The following is a 17,321-nucleotide window of genomic DNA, read 5'->3' on the forward strand; positions in this document are numbered from 1 at the left end:
AACACTGTTCCAAGGCTATCTTCTCTTTACGAGGTCACCCAAGGGTCATGCCAGTTATAGCTGATTTTTAGGCTAGGTGGGCTGCAAGTTAAAGAACCCCAACATTCCCCCTTTAGATGTTCATAATGAGGAATCATGTTCATTTGGATGATATGTGTAAACATTTTCAGGGCTAGGCAGCCCTTCATATTGCTGTCTCAGGACCATGAGTTGGACTGTACTAACTCGATCTTTTACGAAGGTCACCAGCTTATTTAGAATGCATGGACCAAAAGTTAGGATAAGCAGCAGTATAACCAAGGGACCTACCAGGGTGGAGACCAAGGTAGTAAACCAGGGGGACCTATTGAACCAAGCTTCAAACCAACCTTCTTGGGCTTCTCTTTCCCGCTTCCTTTTTGCCAGTCTTTCCCTCACTCTAGACATAGAATCCCTAACTACTCCCGAATGATCAGCATAGAAACAACATTCCTCCCCTAAGGCGGCACATAGTCCCCCCTGCTGAAGGAACAGTAAGTCTAGGCCCCGTCTGTTCTGAAGTACTACCTCAGATAGGGAGGTAAGGGATTTTTCTAGGTGACTAATGGAGGCTTCTATTCTCTCTATGTCCTCGTCTATGGCTGCACGCAGCGAGGACATCCCGCTATGTTGAGTAGCCAGGGAAGCTATGCCGGTTCCTGCTCCAGCCACTCCTAGGCTAAGTAAGGTAGCAGTGGTTAATGCAGACATAGGCTCTCTCTTTTTTCTTTCACCTGTTCCTGTATTCCAGTGTGAATATAGGCTCTCCTCAGAATGATAGATGATGCGGGGCAGCACAGTCACTAGGACACAGAATTCTTTAGAGCTGTTAAAGACATTAGTCAATAGGCAAGGGGTGAGCCCAGACTGTGAGCATATCCACCATCCATTGTCTTTTGGAATTACCCATTTAATACCATCGCCCCAGGTGGGGTTGATATCTACAACAGCACATAGGTCCTGTTTTCCCACCGGCACCTTTCCTAAGCAGGTTCCTTGGCTGCTCACTTGTTGTATGGTCAGACCTCTCTTACGGTTTCCCCAGGAACATTGAGTGGGGTTTTCACTAGTCGAGACATTGTAGGTGGCATTTAGTCCTATTGCCTCATAGAATGGGGGCCTAACATCATAGCACAGCCAGCAGGAGGTAGTCATATTAGGGCTGGTGTGGTTTAATGTTTGGAATTCGGCATTTACCAAATTTCAAAGGGGGTCTGTAGACCCAGTCGTGGGGCTGGGCCTTCCCAGGGAAGTGCCAGTTCCTAGCAGTCCTGGAGTTGTAATACTAGCATTTGTGTGAGGTCGGGAAGGGACCAGGGTTGTGCGGGGTCGGGGAGGCAGCTCCACATAGGGCGGCTTAAGTACTTTATTGGGGCCTATCGCCCAAGTAGGGGCGGGTTGCTGTGTGAGCTGGATGGTAAATAGGGCTCCCTGGTCTTGGGCCCCGAACCTCATCGGGTCATAGTGGCGAATTCCCCAGATGAGGCCTGATATCCATCGAGTGTCAGCTTTACCTTTTTCTGTAAATTTGATTTTTACAAGGTCACAGCGGGGCCTTCAGCAGCTTCTTTGTTCTGTTATACAGCCCTTAGACATGGTAATTAGGTCTGTTTTTTCAGGGGGTGGCCACCAGATGTTGCCAGTGGACACACAGGACCAGGAAGCACAAAAATAATTCAATGCCCCCCCCGCACTGTTTACTATTACTTTTACCTTTTAGGTGTCCTGGACAGACGTAAAAGTTATTCTTCAGAATCCCCGCACAGGCCACCAGTTTTGTCAGATCAAAAGTTAAATCAGGGAACCAGACGTTGGGAGGGGTCACCTTGGAGGTCTGAGTGAGAATCTCCCCTGTGGATGTATCTATGGCCACCCAGGTGAGGTGGTAGGGTTGGTGGGGATTAGGGTTCTGGGCAGGTCCCACCCAGCATAGACACAGAAGGCTTAGAATGCACAGGAGGAATTTTGTCATCTTGCTGGCTAATGGGCCTTGGGGTCTGCCCTGGTCCGGAGGTCACTGCAGGGGGGGCATTGAGAGTTGAGTGGAGAGTTGCTCTGTATATCTCCTGGGCCAGATGAGCTTCAGCTTTAATGGATTATTGGGGTGTCGCCATGCGATCCACTCTAGCCTCTTCCTGTTCTTTCTGACTGGCTTGACACATGTGGGAGTGATGGACCCAAGGCCTGACGCTGTCAACCTTAAGAGCAGTGGGGGTAACCAGAATGACCATGTAAGGGTCCTTTCATCTTTCTTTTAAAGTGCGGGCTCTGTGTCTCTTTACCCATACCCAATCCCCTGGGATGATGCCATGTTCTGGGTTTGATGCAACTTTGGTCTTATACAAGGAGCGCACTAAGGGCCAGATCTCTTGTTGGATCTCCTGTAGGGCCTTTAAGCTAGCCAAGTAATTTGGGGCCATACCGGGGTCTTGGTCCAGTAGAGTTTGGACAACAATGGGGGGCGGAGCCCCATATAGAATTTCAAAAGGTGTCAATCCATGTACATATGGTGAATTTCGAACCCGGAAGATGGCATAGGGTAGGAGGGCCACCCAGTTTCCGCCAGTCTCGATGGCTAATTTAGATAAGGTCTCCTTCAGGGTCTGATTCATTCTTTCTACCTGCCCTAAGCTCTGGGGGTTATATTCACAATGCAGTTTCCAATTAGTCCCCACTGCCCGGGCCAGCGCTTGTAGGACGTTACTGATGAAAGCCGGACCGTTATCAGAGCCTAGAGTTTCGGGGATGCCATATCTGGGTATGATTTCCTCCAGCAAAACCTTAGCTACAACCTGGGCAGTCTCTCGTTTTGTAGGAAAAGCCTCCACCCAGCCTGAGAAGGTGTCTATCAGAACCAACAAATACTTATACCCATACCTTCCCAGCTTCACCTCAGTGAAATCCACTTCCCAGCTCCGTCCCGCTGCCCTGCCCCGTACCCGTGTACCTGTATGTAGGAGTCCCCTTATGCTGGGTTTCATAGCCTGGCACCCGGCACATTGGTCCACAATCCTTTGAATCTGGGCTGTTTGGTGTGGGAACCGGAGGCGGGCCGACTCGAGGAGGCTGAGTAGTTTCTTCTTGCCTAAATGGTTGGCTCGATGTAGGTTGGAGAGGAGAACCAGTCCTAACTTTTCAGGAAGGATCAGTCGCCCTTCGTCATCATGATACCAGCCTTGCTGGTTGGACTCTGGGCATCGGTGATCTTGGATCCACTGTCTGTCTTCTGGGGTGTACTTGGGTCGTGGTGGCAAGCGCGGAAGCTCGGGCACAGGTAAAGTCAGCGCTAGGGTCGTGGAGGCCAAAGCAGCATTTTGGGCCGCTTCGTCCGCTTGCCAGTTCCCCATAGCTTCTGGAGTCTGGGAAGACTGGTGACCAGGAACGTGTACTACCACCACAGCCTGAGGCTTCTGCACCACGATCAGTAATCTCTGGATCTCTGGGAGGTTATGTAGCTCCTTTCCTTCCACTGTAATGAAACCCCTTTCCCAGTAGATGGCGCATGTGCATGGTAGATGGCGGCTGTCGGTATATACAGTCACTCGTTTTCCCTCAGCCTGCTCGAGTGCCTCTGCCAGCAGGATCAGTTCGGCCTTCTGGGCTGAGGTCCCTGGGGGCAACGGGGCACTCCAAATTATGTTCCCACCTTGGTCCACCACCGCTGCCCCCGCCTTATGCACCCCATCCGAGACAAAGCTACTCACATCTGTATACCATACCAGCTTGCTGTTGGGTAGGGCTAGGTTCTGGAGATCAGGGTGCACTTGGGTGATTTCAGCTATGATCTCTTGACAGTCATGTAGGGGGGCTTCCAGGTCCAGATTTGGCAGTAAGGTGGCCGGGTTCAGAGAGACTGGTTCAGAGAAGAGGATGCGGGAGCATCCAGCAAAAGCCCTTGGTAATGAGTCAGTTGGGCATTGGTCATCCATCTACCTGGAGGGTGCTTTAAGACCCTGTCTACTGCATGGGGGGTTACCACCTTCAGATGTTGAGCTTATCTGCGTCCTTTACCATTAGGGCAACTGCCGCTATGATCCGCAGGCATGGGGGCCAGCCTGCTGCAACTGGGTCCAACCTTTTGGATAGATAAGCAACTGGACACTTCCAGGGCCCTAGGCGCTGCATTAGTACCCCTTTCGCTATCCCCCTTCTTTCATCTACAAAGAGAGTGAAGGGCTTTAGAGGGTCTGGCAGCGCCAGGTCTGGAGCTCTCAGGAGGGTGGTCTTGAGCTCCTCAAAGGCCTTCTGTTGATCTGGCCCCCAGGCCCATGGGGCCTTATCTTTAGTTGCCTCGTATAAGGGTTTTGCCAGTTCAGCATACCCCAATATCCACACCCGGCAGTAGCCCACCATCCCCAGGAACTCACGAACTTCTCGAGCTGAGGTGGGGACGGGGAGTCTGAGAATAGTTTTTTTCATAGCATTTGTTGACCATCTGGTTTCCTATTTTAGTTCATACCCCAGGTAGGTGACTGTTTGTCTACAAATTTGGGCCTTCTTTGCACTGGCCCAATAGCCCAATTTCCCAAGCTCCTGAAGGAGGTCTCCAGTGGCTTGCCAGCATTCAGCTTCAGATGCAGCTGCCAGAAGCAAGTCATCTACATACTGCAAAAGTGTGATGGAACTGTGGCTCCGGCAATATGAGTCCAGATCCTGATTAAGAGCCTCATTGAACAGAGTAGGGGAGTTTTTGAAACCCTGTGGGAGTCTAGTCCATGTTAACTGTCCGGGGGTTCCTGTATTTTCATCATGCCATTTGAAGGCAAAAATGTGTTGACTGTTGGGTGCCAGGGCTATGCTAAAAAAAGCATCTTTCAAGTCCAAAGTGGTATACCAAACATGGGAAGGGGGCAAATGGCTCAGCAAGGTATAGCGGTTGGGGACTGTGGGGTGGATGTCCTTGACCCTCTTATTTACTTCCCTTAAATCTTGGACTGCCCTATAGTCTTTTCCCCCGGGGTTTCTTAATGGGGAGGAGTGGAGTGTTCCAAGCAGAATGGCAGGGCCATAATATTCCGGCCTCCAGGAGATGGTTAATGTGAGGGGCAATCCCCCTCCGTGCCTTGGAAGACATGGATACTGATGGACTCAGGTGGGCTGAGCTGAAGCCTTGATTTCTGCTATTACTGGTGCTTGATGTTTTGCCAGCCCCACACCTGTTGTTTCTGCCCAAGCCTGGGGGAAGGTTTGACTCCAATAAGTCATTTTAGGGGACCACTTAATAGGTTTTGGGGGAGGGTCCCGCAAGGAGAACAAGCGATGTTCATCCTCGAGAGACACAGTCAAGACTTGGAGGGGCTGTCCTCGTCCATCCATCACTTTGATTTCATCTGGCTCAAAGTGAATGTGAGCCCTCACCTTAGTTAGCAGATCATGTCCCAGAAGGGGGGCAGGGCATTCAGGAATGACCAAAAAGGAATGGGTCACCTGATGGCGGCCCAAATCCACCTGATGCTTGCTAGTCCATTGATATGCCTTGGATCCAGTGGCTCCTTGCACGAGACTAATTTTCTGAGACAGTGGCCCAGTAGGTTTATTTAGAACTGAATATTGAGCCCCTGTGTCCACCATGCATCTCACAGGCTTCCCCTCCACATATATGGTTACCCAAGTCTCAGGGAGGGGTTCCAAGTCCCATCCCCTCTAGTCATTGTCCAATTCAGTTAACAGGACCCGGGTGTCATTGCTGGGCCTGCTGTTTGGCCTCAAGCGACCCTGGAGCTTGGGACATTCTCTCTTCCAGTGTCCATATTCCTTACAATAGGCACACTGTCCCTGGCCTAACCAGGGCTGATCTCTTCAGGGATGGGGGGGGCAGTCCGTCTAGAGCCCGGTCCGGCCAAACCTTGGACCCCTGCTAGCAATATTTTAGCCATTTCCTTCTGCTGTTTCTTGTTTTCCTTACTCTGGTGTTCTCTGTCCTCCCTCTGAATCCTTTCTTGTAGTTCATGATTTTCTTTCCTGATTCTATCCTCTCACTCTTCCGGGGTTTCTCGGGTGTTAAAAACTTTTTCAGCTACTTTCATCAGATCCTGGATAGTCATTTCCCCAAGTCCTTCCTGCTTATATAGTTTCTTCCTAATATCGAGGGCAGCCTGATTTATGAAGGACATTATCACGGCTGACTGATTCACCTCCACTAGTGGATCTAGGGGGGTATACTGTCTGTATGCATCGTAAAGGTGCTCAAGGAATGTGGCCAGGCTTTCATTCTCCCCCTGCACTACCGTCTTTACCTTAGCCAGATTGGTAGGGCGGTGAGCTGCCGCCCGGAGTCCTGCCATAAGAGTCTGGCGGTAGACCCAGAGACGCTCCCTACCTTCTGCATTCCCACAGTCCCAATCAGGTCTGTTTAAGGGAAAACGGTCATCAATCAGGTTTGGCAGGGTAGTCGGTATTCCGTTGTCGCAGGGAACATTCTTTCTGGCTTCAGTGAGAATCCGCTCCCGTTCCTCGGTGGTGAATAGAGTCTTAAGGAGCTGCTGACAGTCATCCCATGTAGGACTGTGAGTATGTAAAATGGACTCAAACAGATGGGTCAGGCCTCTAGGATCCTCAGAAAAAGGAGGATTCTGGACTTTCCAGTTGTACAGGTCACTACTTGAAAAGGGCCAATACTGATAGACGCATCCCCCGTCGGGACCAGCACTGCCCAGAGCCCGCACCGGGAGGATGTGGGGGGGAAGTGGAAGTGGAAGAGGGCTCCTCCTCTGGAATTTCTTCTCGCTGCCTATGGGGCCTGAGTCCCCTTGCTGGTCTGGAGACCGGGGCGGGGGTGCAGATAGGGAGGCTGATGAATGGGGAGGTTCGGGGGGGCAGCTGCCTCTGGTTGGATGGGAAGTCAGTTCTTCCTGCAGAATAGGCTTCTTAGGGGAATTAACAGGAGTGGGGGCATTCCCCAACACGACCAGTATCGTGGGCCGGTCTGTAGATGCCTCATGGGTAAATGGCTGCCCCCAGGAAGGGGGGTCCTCTACTAAAGTCTGCCACATAAGGATGTAGGGATATTGATCAGGGTGGCCATGAAGACCAGGTTTATTAATGACATTGTGGACCTTCTTAATTTTGTCCAAGGAGAAGGTACCTTGAGGAGGCCAGCCTACATTAAAGGTTGGCCATTCCAGTGAGCAAAGGGCATCAAACTTACCTTTCTTAATTTCCATGCCATAATTGTGTCCCTTAGCATGGATTTCTGAAAAATTACTCAGAAGAAGGGTCTTAGGAGTTACCTGGGCCTGTCCCATGATGATCAGAAGAGATGGACAAAGGAGACAACAAAGAAAAAAAGAGACAATTCCAACAGACAAACAAATTCTCACAGGACTCTCCGACATACACAAGTACCAGCTGGTCAAACAGACTACTCTCACAGGCGCACTTTCATTCACACCAGATTTAGGGTCCTTACTCAAAGACCGCCCAAATGGCGTCCACTGAGGACGTTGGTGCAGCTCCTGACTGTTGGGGATGGTTCCCACAACTTCCAATAGTGAAGCCTCCAGGGCTGTAACCCTTTCTCTCCACTCAACGAGAATTCCCAACCAAATTCAGATGGGGACCCCAGGTCCCTCCAAACGGAGGTGGCCAATCCTCCTTCCGTGGTCTTTCCCAATTAAACCTCGGTATCGGAGGGTGTTTGTTCCTCTCAGGGAGGGGCCAATCTCGCTGGGGCCTCCAGCTGTTAGGGTACTAGGCTGGCCACCTTCTGAGAGGACAAAGGACACTCGAGACAAAGGAAGTCACAAGATGAGGTTTATTTTCTAGCTAGCTAGGGTCTGAGCATCCGCCTGACGCAGCAGGTTTCAACAAGGACCCTGAATGTAAAGTTTAAGCAGGTCTTATACTCTTTAAAGCATCAGTCATCATCACATAGGAATTCCTCATGTCCCTGGGGTCACATTTTCCTGATCTTGCCCACATCCTGGTGGTGGGGTAAGATTATTTATTGGAAACTGGGGAAACACCAGACGTTTACTTATCAGGTTACAAGGAATGTGTTCTCCCATAAATTAGGGGCTAGTAGTGGAATAGAAACCTAAGGTTTAGATAAGAACAGCAGGGAAGTCCTGTTTTGGAAAGTTTATTTACAAGTGGAGACAAAGAAAGGCAGGAATGGGTGCTTATCTCTGCATGGTGCCTTTCATCTCGGTCCCGAACTTTTGCATGGCTCTAACGGGCAATTCCTCACAGCTCTGTCCGAGGTTACAGCTTTTAATTGACAGTTTACCATGTTTTACAACCCTGTTTCAAGGCTATCTTCCTCTTTACGAGGTCACCCAAGGGTCATGTCAGTTATAGCTGATTTTTAGGCTAGGTGGGCTGCAAGTTAAATTACCCCAACAATACAACTTTAACTACGATTGTATACATCCACAGGATCCCCATGCAGGTGAAACCATGGTTATTGCTGGTGTGTCTGCCTGACATCTTGTAGCTCTACATCCTGAGGTGACCCAGGATGGATTTTGTGGATGTTTCTTATAGCTTTGCCATCTAGGTATCACTAAGCGAAGTTTTACTTGGTTTTGCCATTTGAATTTAGAATGAGTTAATATTGTTGTTTGGTTAACATTAGTGCTGTTCTGAAAAGGTTTTTTGTTTTGTTTTTACTGGTACTAGAGTTTGAATTTAAAGCCTCCTGCTTGCTAATCAGGTGCCTTCAATATTTTTCTTTGTGTTATGTTATTCACAATGATCTCTCTCTCTCTCTCTCTCTCTCTCTCTTTGCAATACTGGGATTTGAACTCAGAACATTCATCTTGAGCCACTCCACCATACTTTTTTTGTGACAGGTTTTTCAAGAAAGGGTCTCCTGAACTATTTGCCTGGGGCTGGCTTCAAATGGGATCTTCTGGATCTTTGCCTCCGGAGTAGCTGGGATCACAGTTGGAGTCAGTCCCAGCTCTCTATTTTTATTTTATTTTTGTGGAATCTGGACATGAACTCAGGACCTCAGGTGTCTCTTTTTCACCTCTGACCACACTGAGATCCCTGGAAACAGGATTACTTCCCTAACTAAGCTGAAACTGGAGTTTTGGACCCAATTCCCCAAATCCTGAGCTTCCATATACCAGGTCAGACCACCCGCCCCTAAACACCAAAGAAAGAGGCATGGTGCAGGCAGAGAGAGGAGGTTTATTGCATGGCTTGGGACATGCCATGGGAAGAGGCAGAGGAAGCAATCTTTGGGGTACAGGCATGAACTATAGGTTTAAATAGACAAAAGAACTGGGGCCCTGGGACAAGGGTGTGCATAGTTAAACAGTTTAGTCACAGGTGTGGTCTGGCTGGTTCCATGACTGCTGGGTTTGTGACTGGTGGAGGCTGCAGCCTTGGTCATGCAGGTGGTCTGGTCCAGTTTTGGGAAGTTACCACCTGGAGGGAGGAACCTGGTTCCTGAATGACAGGATTGCTCTGCCTTGGGATGTACATTGTTCTCACTGTGAGGATGTCAGCTCCAGGTGGCTCTGGTCCCTTGTCATAAAGATGTTTTCAGTCCTGTCTCTTTTGGAATTTGAGGTGATTGCAAAGTGACTGTACAGAGAATAGCTTAGAGCAAAGACAAATACAAATTGGAAGCAGGAATGCCAAGCTTCTCCTGTTTTTAGTTAATTTTTGGGTGCAAGTAAGGAGTCAGTGCTTTTCAGCAAAAGCAGTTTAAGTGCCTCTTACAGAACCATGAGATAAGAAGCCAAAGGCAGAGAATATCTTCGTTCCTGTTTATTTTTATTTTGGTGGTGCTGAGGTTTGAACTCCTCGTGTCACTTTTGACACGCAAGTGATCTTACCACTTGAGCCACTCTACCAGCCCCACAATGTTATCCTTGATGTTGCCCCCAGTGCTAAATTCTTTAGAGGGAGGAGAAAAAAATTGCTGGTTTATTAGTTATGAGTAAATTCAGTTTTAGTAGGAGCTTATGCTAGTGTATTAATTTATCATCTGACCTATCATGCATATGTGTTTATGTGACACTTGGGATCACCTAATGCATTTATCTTTGTCTACATTCCAATAAACAGCATCTTTGTTATTCCTCTTAATGATTACTTCTGGTTCTGACCATTTTTCTTACATGTTCTTCATGTTGCATTGTTGGCAATAATGGCGCTGATAGGTTTCAGTTCTTACTGCACCCTTAAGCTTCTGTTTTCCAGGGTCACGGTCCTGCCTCAAGTCTAGCTTGAATCCTCCTTCTGCCCCAACCTCCAGTCAGCATGAACCGTAAGATCCTAACCAATCAGATCATGCTGAGTCTCACTGAGGGTATTTAAGCCCCTGCCCCTCTCTCCCTCTCTCTCTTGGCTCTCTCTGCTCTCTCCCTCTCCCAAAGGGCAATAAAGAATCTCTTGGCCAGATCACTCCTCTCCACGTGGTCATTTTGGGGCCTATATTTCCTTACATTTGGTGCCGTGACTCAGGCAGAATTCCCCACTAATCCTGGTGGGACCCCGATTCCAACTCACCCTACGACCACCCTGAGCATGTGACTGGCCAGGACTCATCCTCCTGATCGCCCTGCTTGCACCCAACACCAGACATTCTTTGGTGAGTCTACACACCCCTATTGGGCTCCCATTGTGGTCTCTCCCTTCGGTGTCTCTGGGGTCTCAACATTTCCCCTTTATGATCATCCCTGGGACTCAGACGGTGGGGAAAGATCTCCCTATCTGCCATGGGCTTGGGACTATTCTTGTCGTCCTTGGCCCTCAAAGGCCATCCTCAAAGAAAAGCCTGGCGCCAGGTGACCCATAGCCTCCATGGGCCTTTTTGGCCTGCAAACCACCTGAACTCAGCGATGGCTGGCTCACGTGCGCTTTGCATTTTCTCAGATATTTGTGCTGTGCAAAGACGCTCCACAGTACATAATATCCTCCTTTCCCATTCTGGGACCAGGTCCCTCATAATGGGTGCCTCTACATCTTCTCTGCCGTCTGACTTCCCACTGAGATGCCTCCTCAATAATTTAGACACCTTGGGTTTGACCCCAGATACAAAACCAAAAATTTAATACGCTTTTGCACCCAAATCTGGCCCACTTATCCTTTAGACAACCAAAATCACTGGCCCCTTTTCAGGTCTTTAAATCCCAGCCTTTTATGGGACATATAACTACTGTGAGCGATTGGGACAATGGGGAGAGATTCCATTCTGTCCAAGCCTTTTCATACCTCCATCTAAATCTGGCTCTCTGACTTCAAACCCTCCCTCTGTACTTTCTGTTCCCCTGCGCAGATTCTATCAGCCTGTAAACCAGTTTCTAAATCAGCCAATTCCTCTCCAAACCTCCTCCTTCCCCACGTAAGCAGACTTCTTGCACTGCTTATCATACCCATCTCCTCCTATCTTCCTGAAAAACTTTCCCCATCATGGAGTTAAGCAGGCCACTCCTTGCCAACTCTGACCTGTTAGGGTACCATGACTAGCATGACCTCTGGGTAACCTCGAGCCTCACTTACTAGAACAAAGGGAGGTGGGATGGTTTCTGGTTGAGTCAATATGTTAAGACAGCTGGTGTTTCTCACGTTCCTGATAAATAATCATTTGGTGTTTTTTCAGTTCTTAATAAGTAAACTTTAAGTAGTGTTACCCCACCACCAGGATGTGGGCAATGTCGGAAATATGTGACCCCAGGGGCCATGGAAATTCCCGTGTGACTATGATTGATGCTTAAGAGAGTATAAAACCTGCTTGAACTTTGCACTCAGGGTCCTTGTTGAAACCCGCTGTGTCGGGTGAATACTCGGACCCCTGCTAGCTGGAAATAAACCTCGCTTTGTGGCTTGCATTGTCGTGAGTGTCCTTTGTCCTCTTGGAAGGTGGCCGGCTTTGGACCCCAACAACTGACACTTAAATGTATTTCCCACATTACTTGTATCTATAGGAGTTCTCTCCTGTATCAGTCCTTTTATTTTTCAATGTCAGCAGGAATCTGTGGATGCTTTTGCACATTTCCCACATCCAGAATGTTTGTCTCCAGTGTGAGTTCTTTCTTGAGTGAAAATGAATAGAGCTCCTCCTCTGTGAATGTACCAAGAGAAAACATTAGTAAGTTTCTACCTGGTTACATCAGACCATCACAAATTTGAAACTAAATAAAACCAATGAAACACAGGTCAGACAAAATTACAGTTTTTCTTTAGCATAACAGACCATACTTAATCATGAAGTGTAGTGTATGTCCTTAAAAACAGATCCATTTAATGGGTGCCTGTGGAGAGCAGATCAAAGCCTATGACAACTTGGACATAAGCAAGGCGAGATGCGGCTCTCCTGCTTTTCCGAGATTGGGACAGCCCCAGAGGCAGAACAGCTATTTCTCCTAAATTGTTTGCATTCAGAGAAGCAGGAATCCAGGTTTCTCCTGTTGCGATGTCATTCCCTACATAAGGGCCACGGCCCCACCCTGTTTGCCACTGGGTTATAAGAGGACCCTTGAAGGAGAAAGAGGGGATTTTGGCTTTGGATTTGGCTCTGGGAAAGCAGCTTTTGCTTTGGGCTTTGTTTTTTGCTTTGGGCTTTTTGGTGTGGGAAGTTTTTGGAAGGGAAATGATTGCTGAAGGAAAAAAGATTTCCAAAGGGGAATTCCTAGAGAGGTTGATGGAAAGTCTGCACTGAGATCTTTAGCACAGGCTTTAGAAGGAAAAGCTATGAAAGAACTTCATATGCAGGCCTTAGGAAAGCTAAGCTAAAGAAAAGCCAAAGAGAACATGGGACAGTGCACAGTGCGAGTCTAAGGACCAAGAGTTAAGTTATGCATATGCAGGTTGTACGCCTGGCTGTTTGCAAGTTTAAGCACCAAGGATTTGAGAGTGCTAAAGAGGGATGGGACAGTGCAAGCCTGGGGAAACAAGACTTCAACAGCAATTAAACTAAAGATAAGCTAAGAACAGTCTAAGAAAAGAGGTTTTAAGCAAGGTTTTAAAGAAGACTTTAGAAACAAGGTTTTAAAGAACTGCAAGGAGTAAGGACTTAAAGAATCAAGATAGAGAAAAGAAGCAATGAGGGTTGTGCATCTCCACCTGAGTGCTCAACACAACTGACCCCGCTTTTGTCTGTCTATCCTGTGTCTTTCCTGAATCTCCAGTCACCCCCAGGTTAGGTAATAACCAAGGAGCAAAGAGAAAGCTCTCTCCAACAATGGAGGGAGTGCAAGAAACAGCTCCCCCTCCAGATGCAACTGCCTCATACCTGTAATTCTAGCTAGTCAGGAGGCAAAGATCACTAGGATCATGGTTTAAAGCAATACTAAGCCCTATCTCAAATATCACCAGTGCACAACAGGCCTAGCAGAGTAGCTCAAATGGTAGAGTGCCTGCCCAGCAAATATAATGCTCTGAGTTCAAATGACAGTAAGTCCAAAATAAACCTAAACAGATTGGGTTGAATAAATGATAACATCTAACTGGATGTGTACAATTCTCTACTTCCAACAACACACTTAAATTGTGGAACAAAATTCACTTTACAAAGTATAGTAGATAGAATAAATGCCTTAAAGCATTTCAAATCATCGGAATAAGAAAGTGATCCCCACACCTAGGCACAAATATCTTAATCCTAAAGAGGCAGCAATCAGGAGGATCACATTTCAAAGCTGGCTTGGGGAAATAGTTTGAGGGAACCTATCTTGAAAATCCCTAAGACAAAAAAGGACTGCTGAAGTGGCTCATGTGGTACATTCTTCCTAGATTGCAAAAGTCCTGAGTTCAGGCCTCAGGCCCAGGAAAAAAAAACAGAAGGAAAGAAACTGATCCTTTTAGTCACATAATAATAAGGCCCACATTTGTAATTCCCCCAGAAGGATTATGGGTTAATGGTTGGAGGGGTCTATATAGCAAGAACTTCAAACTTCTCTGAAAAAGGAAAGAATGAAAAGAAAGGATGAAAGGGAGAGAGAATTAAGAGAATAAAAAGTAACCTAGATTCTAGTATTAATAAGCAATGTTGAAACTGTATTATTAAACATGCTATATTATAATAAAGAGATTAATGAATAGATCTCAATAGAAGGGAAATAAGTATTCACTGGGTTTAATGTAAAGACAAAGTAAATTCTTGACAGAACAGCATCATACACAGATGGCCAAAAGCACAATCTCGTTAGCAAATAAGACAAGGACAAATTGAGGCTGTAGTTGAAGACATGCATTCTATGCTCCCCTATGTGTTGGACAATATTCAAATTGCATTGGAAAACAAGAAAGAAAAAACTGAACACTCACAGGTATCATTTCACATGCCTTTAATCCCAGCATTTGGAAGACTGAGGTTGATACATCCTATGTTCAATGTCAGCCTGGGATACATATCGAGTGAAAGAGCTATGTTCAAAGTTGCAGTCTCAAGGAAACATAAAATGTAGAACATGTTGAAAGTCACAATGAAAAAAGACACACAAAGGGCTGACAGGGTAGGTAAATTGGTAGAATACGTGCATAGGAAGTACAAGGCCCCGAATTCAAATACCAGTCAAACAAACAAAGACACACTTAAGCGACTCCTCCCAGGCCTTTAGCAAGCCTATTAATGCAGGATCCCATGCAGTTGTCTTTATAGGCATCCAGCAGAATAAGAAGCATAAAGTTTATTTTCAGAGTAAAATTTAGAAATACCTACCCACAGATCTGTAAGAAACAAGCCAGGTGCCAGTGGCTCATGCCTGTAATCCTAGTACTTGGGAGGGTGAGATCAGGAGGATCAGGGTTAGAGGCCAGCTTTGGCAAATTGTTCACCAGGCCCTGAATCCAAAATAACTGGTGCAAAACAGACTGGACTGGGTGTGTGACTCAGGAGGTAGAGTATATTCTATAAGAGCACAAATCCATAAGTCAAGTTTTCTCTCCATACAATCTGTGGAGGAATCCAAGCTACATACATGTGACACGGCATGTTTGCACTAATAAAAGGTCAATGCACTGTGTCCTCTCATCTGCCTGAGAATGGAGTTCTGTCATATTACTAAAAGGAAGCAGGATAAGTGAAGGCTTTCCCTCATTACTTCAAGACATTGAGTTTCTGTCCAGTGGCATATCTTGCATGTATTTTCTGGTAATGGGAAAGAGAGACTTTCCCATATATCTTACATCTGTAATGTTTATCACAGATTGTATTATTTCATTTGTTTGAAGATGGATGGAATAGACACAGACAGCTTCACTAGGCTTCACATATAGATTTTCTCTCTAAAAACTTTCCATATTGCTTTCCTAATACAGTCATTTTTCATTGTGAATTATGAATGTTTTTGAAGAGAACTGGAACGTATGAAGGCTTTGCCCATTGTATACTTGCATATGGTTGTGCACCAATGTGAACGCTGTAATGTCAAAGACTGTTCACTAGAAAGAGTGAAGGCAATTCCCACATGGCTTACATTGATAGGGTTTCTGAGTTCATTCATGTTTTTCAAGAAGACTGGGATATGTGAATGCTTTACCACATTTGTCACATTCCCAGTGTTTATTTACACCATGAGTTCTTTCAGGCGCTTGCAGGTTACTAGAAGTAATGGAGGCTTTCACATTGCTTGTATCAATTTGGTTTCTGTCCTGTGTGAATTCTTTGATGAGTATGAAGGGTACTGGATAGAGTGAAAGTTGTCCCTCATTTTGACACTCATACTTTCTCTGGAGTGTGAGTTCATTCTTGTTTCTCAGGTCACTGGAAGTTGCTTATACATAGGCTTTCTGATAGAACAATAACGTCACCATTTGTAAATCAGCAGCCATTTTATCCTCAGACCTCACTTGAGAAACTCCCAAGGACAGCGCTGTCCTTGAACAGAAATTCCTGTGCTCTAAGACAGCCCCACCCCTACCAGAGAACCACACATGCGCTAACTTCCTTAACCTCCCCCTTCTAAAAAAGCCATGCCTGGCCCAGAATTGCTGCTGTGCCATCTTTCCCTGGCCAGCCAGGCAGTTTGGGCCTGCCATTAAATTTTGCTCTGTGGATGTGAGACTTTTCTCGTGAGCTTTCTTCGTGAGTGGTGTTTTTCCTAACACTTTCTTTCTAGGTTGAGTTCTGTCATGCCTTTTAAGGGTACTGGTCCAGATGAATTCTTTCCCACATTGTTTACATCTACAGGGTTTCTCTCCAGTTCTTCCATGTCTTCGAAGGTGACTGAAATGAGGGAGTTTTCTACACTGCTTACATCCAAAGGTTTCACTTGTGTGTGAGGTCTTCTATGTGTCTGAAGGTTATTTGCTTGAGTGAAACCTTTTTCACATTACCTAAATGCTTTGGTTCCGGATGACCCATGGATACATATGTAGTTCAAGACCTATGTATGAAGTCTCTGTCTCAAAGTAACACCAAAAGTAGAGCATTTTGAAAGTTATTACCAAAAGAATATAAAAAATGAATATGGAATGTTAATGTATTAATATTAAAGAGAGCAAAAGACAAATGGTGAGGATAAATATCTGCCATAGAAGCCAAACAAAAGGATTAGTATCCAGAATGCACTAATGAATGAGAACATGATTGAAAAATGAGAATATCAATTGAACATAACCACCATGTACAAATCAAGATCCATGTCCCTAATGCAGCCATTAGCTAAGGAAATATGGGCCAAAACTCCAAGTATATAAGCAAAGCAAATGCTTCAATGGAGTGACAATTGATACAGTCTCCAATGACATTTCTGTAATTCTAATTGTGAAGCAATCTGCAGCCATGTAATATTTCTAATACCCACGGAATGTATTTTGTCTGTTAACCAGAACTATTTTTCACAGCCTGGAGAAGTCATCTTGAAAAGACCCAAACAACATGACCACTGAAAGTAATGTGAAAATAATTTAGTTCAGTATCACATGTGAGCCTTTCCGAAACGACATCAAACACAGCACCCAGAGGGCTTTTATATGGATGGCTGTAATCCATTGGGCAAAGTTCCAAATGGTCAGAAAAGCATGAGCACCATTTATTGGATAAGGTGGAAAATGCAGGGAAAGGACTAGCATAGTAGTCATCTATGGGACATGAAAAGGATGAGTCAGACTACCTGGGGACCATAAGCACAGCATGAGTTCCACTTAGGAAACTTGAACATTCTCAGAGTGTTATGAAAATACTGCAAAGCTTTTCTACCTTTTCAAAATTTTTGGTCACCATTTCATTCATTTCACCTCTGATTTCTATGGATACATTTTTATTATTTTTATGATTTGGTGATACTGGGTTTGAACTCATACATTAAAGCATGCTTCTAAGGTGCTCTACCACTTGAGCCTCCCCTTCAGCCCTTTTTGCTCTGGTTATTTGCGTGACAGAGTCTCCCTGGAATGACAGACAT

The 17,321-nt window shown here is 46.1% G+C and overlaps 1 protein-coding gene across 1 annotated transcript; it reads right to left on the reverse strand.

Annotated features, from left to right (window-relative positions):
* Positions 1-1,221: 1,221 nt before the first annotated feature.
* On the reverse strand, positions 1,222-7,010 carry LOC141416518 (uncharacterized). Its single transcript, XM_074053470.1, is given in 9 exon segments — positions 1,222-1,538; positions 1,732-1,927; positions 2,307-2,415; positions 3,061-3,899; positions 3,902-4,011; positions 4,014-4,977; positions 4,979-5,091; positions 5,094-5,816; positions 5,819-7,010. Coding segments are annotated over 9 exon segments (4,563 nt in total).
* Between the last annotated feature and the right edge of the window lie 10,311 nt (positions 7,011-17,321).

The sequence above is a fragment of the Castor canadensis genome, chromosome 14, assembly GCF_047511655.1.
Source record: "Castor canadensis chromosome 14, mCasCan1.hap1v2, whole genome shotgun sequence".
Lineage (NCBI taxonomy): Eukaryota > Metazoa > Chordata > Mammalia > Rodentia > Castoridae > Castor > Castor canadensis.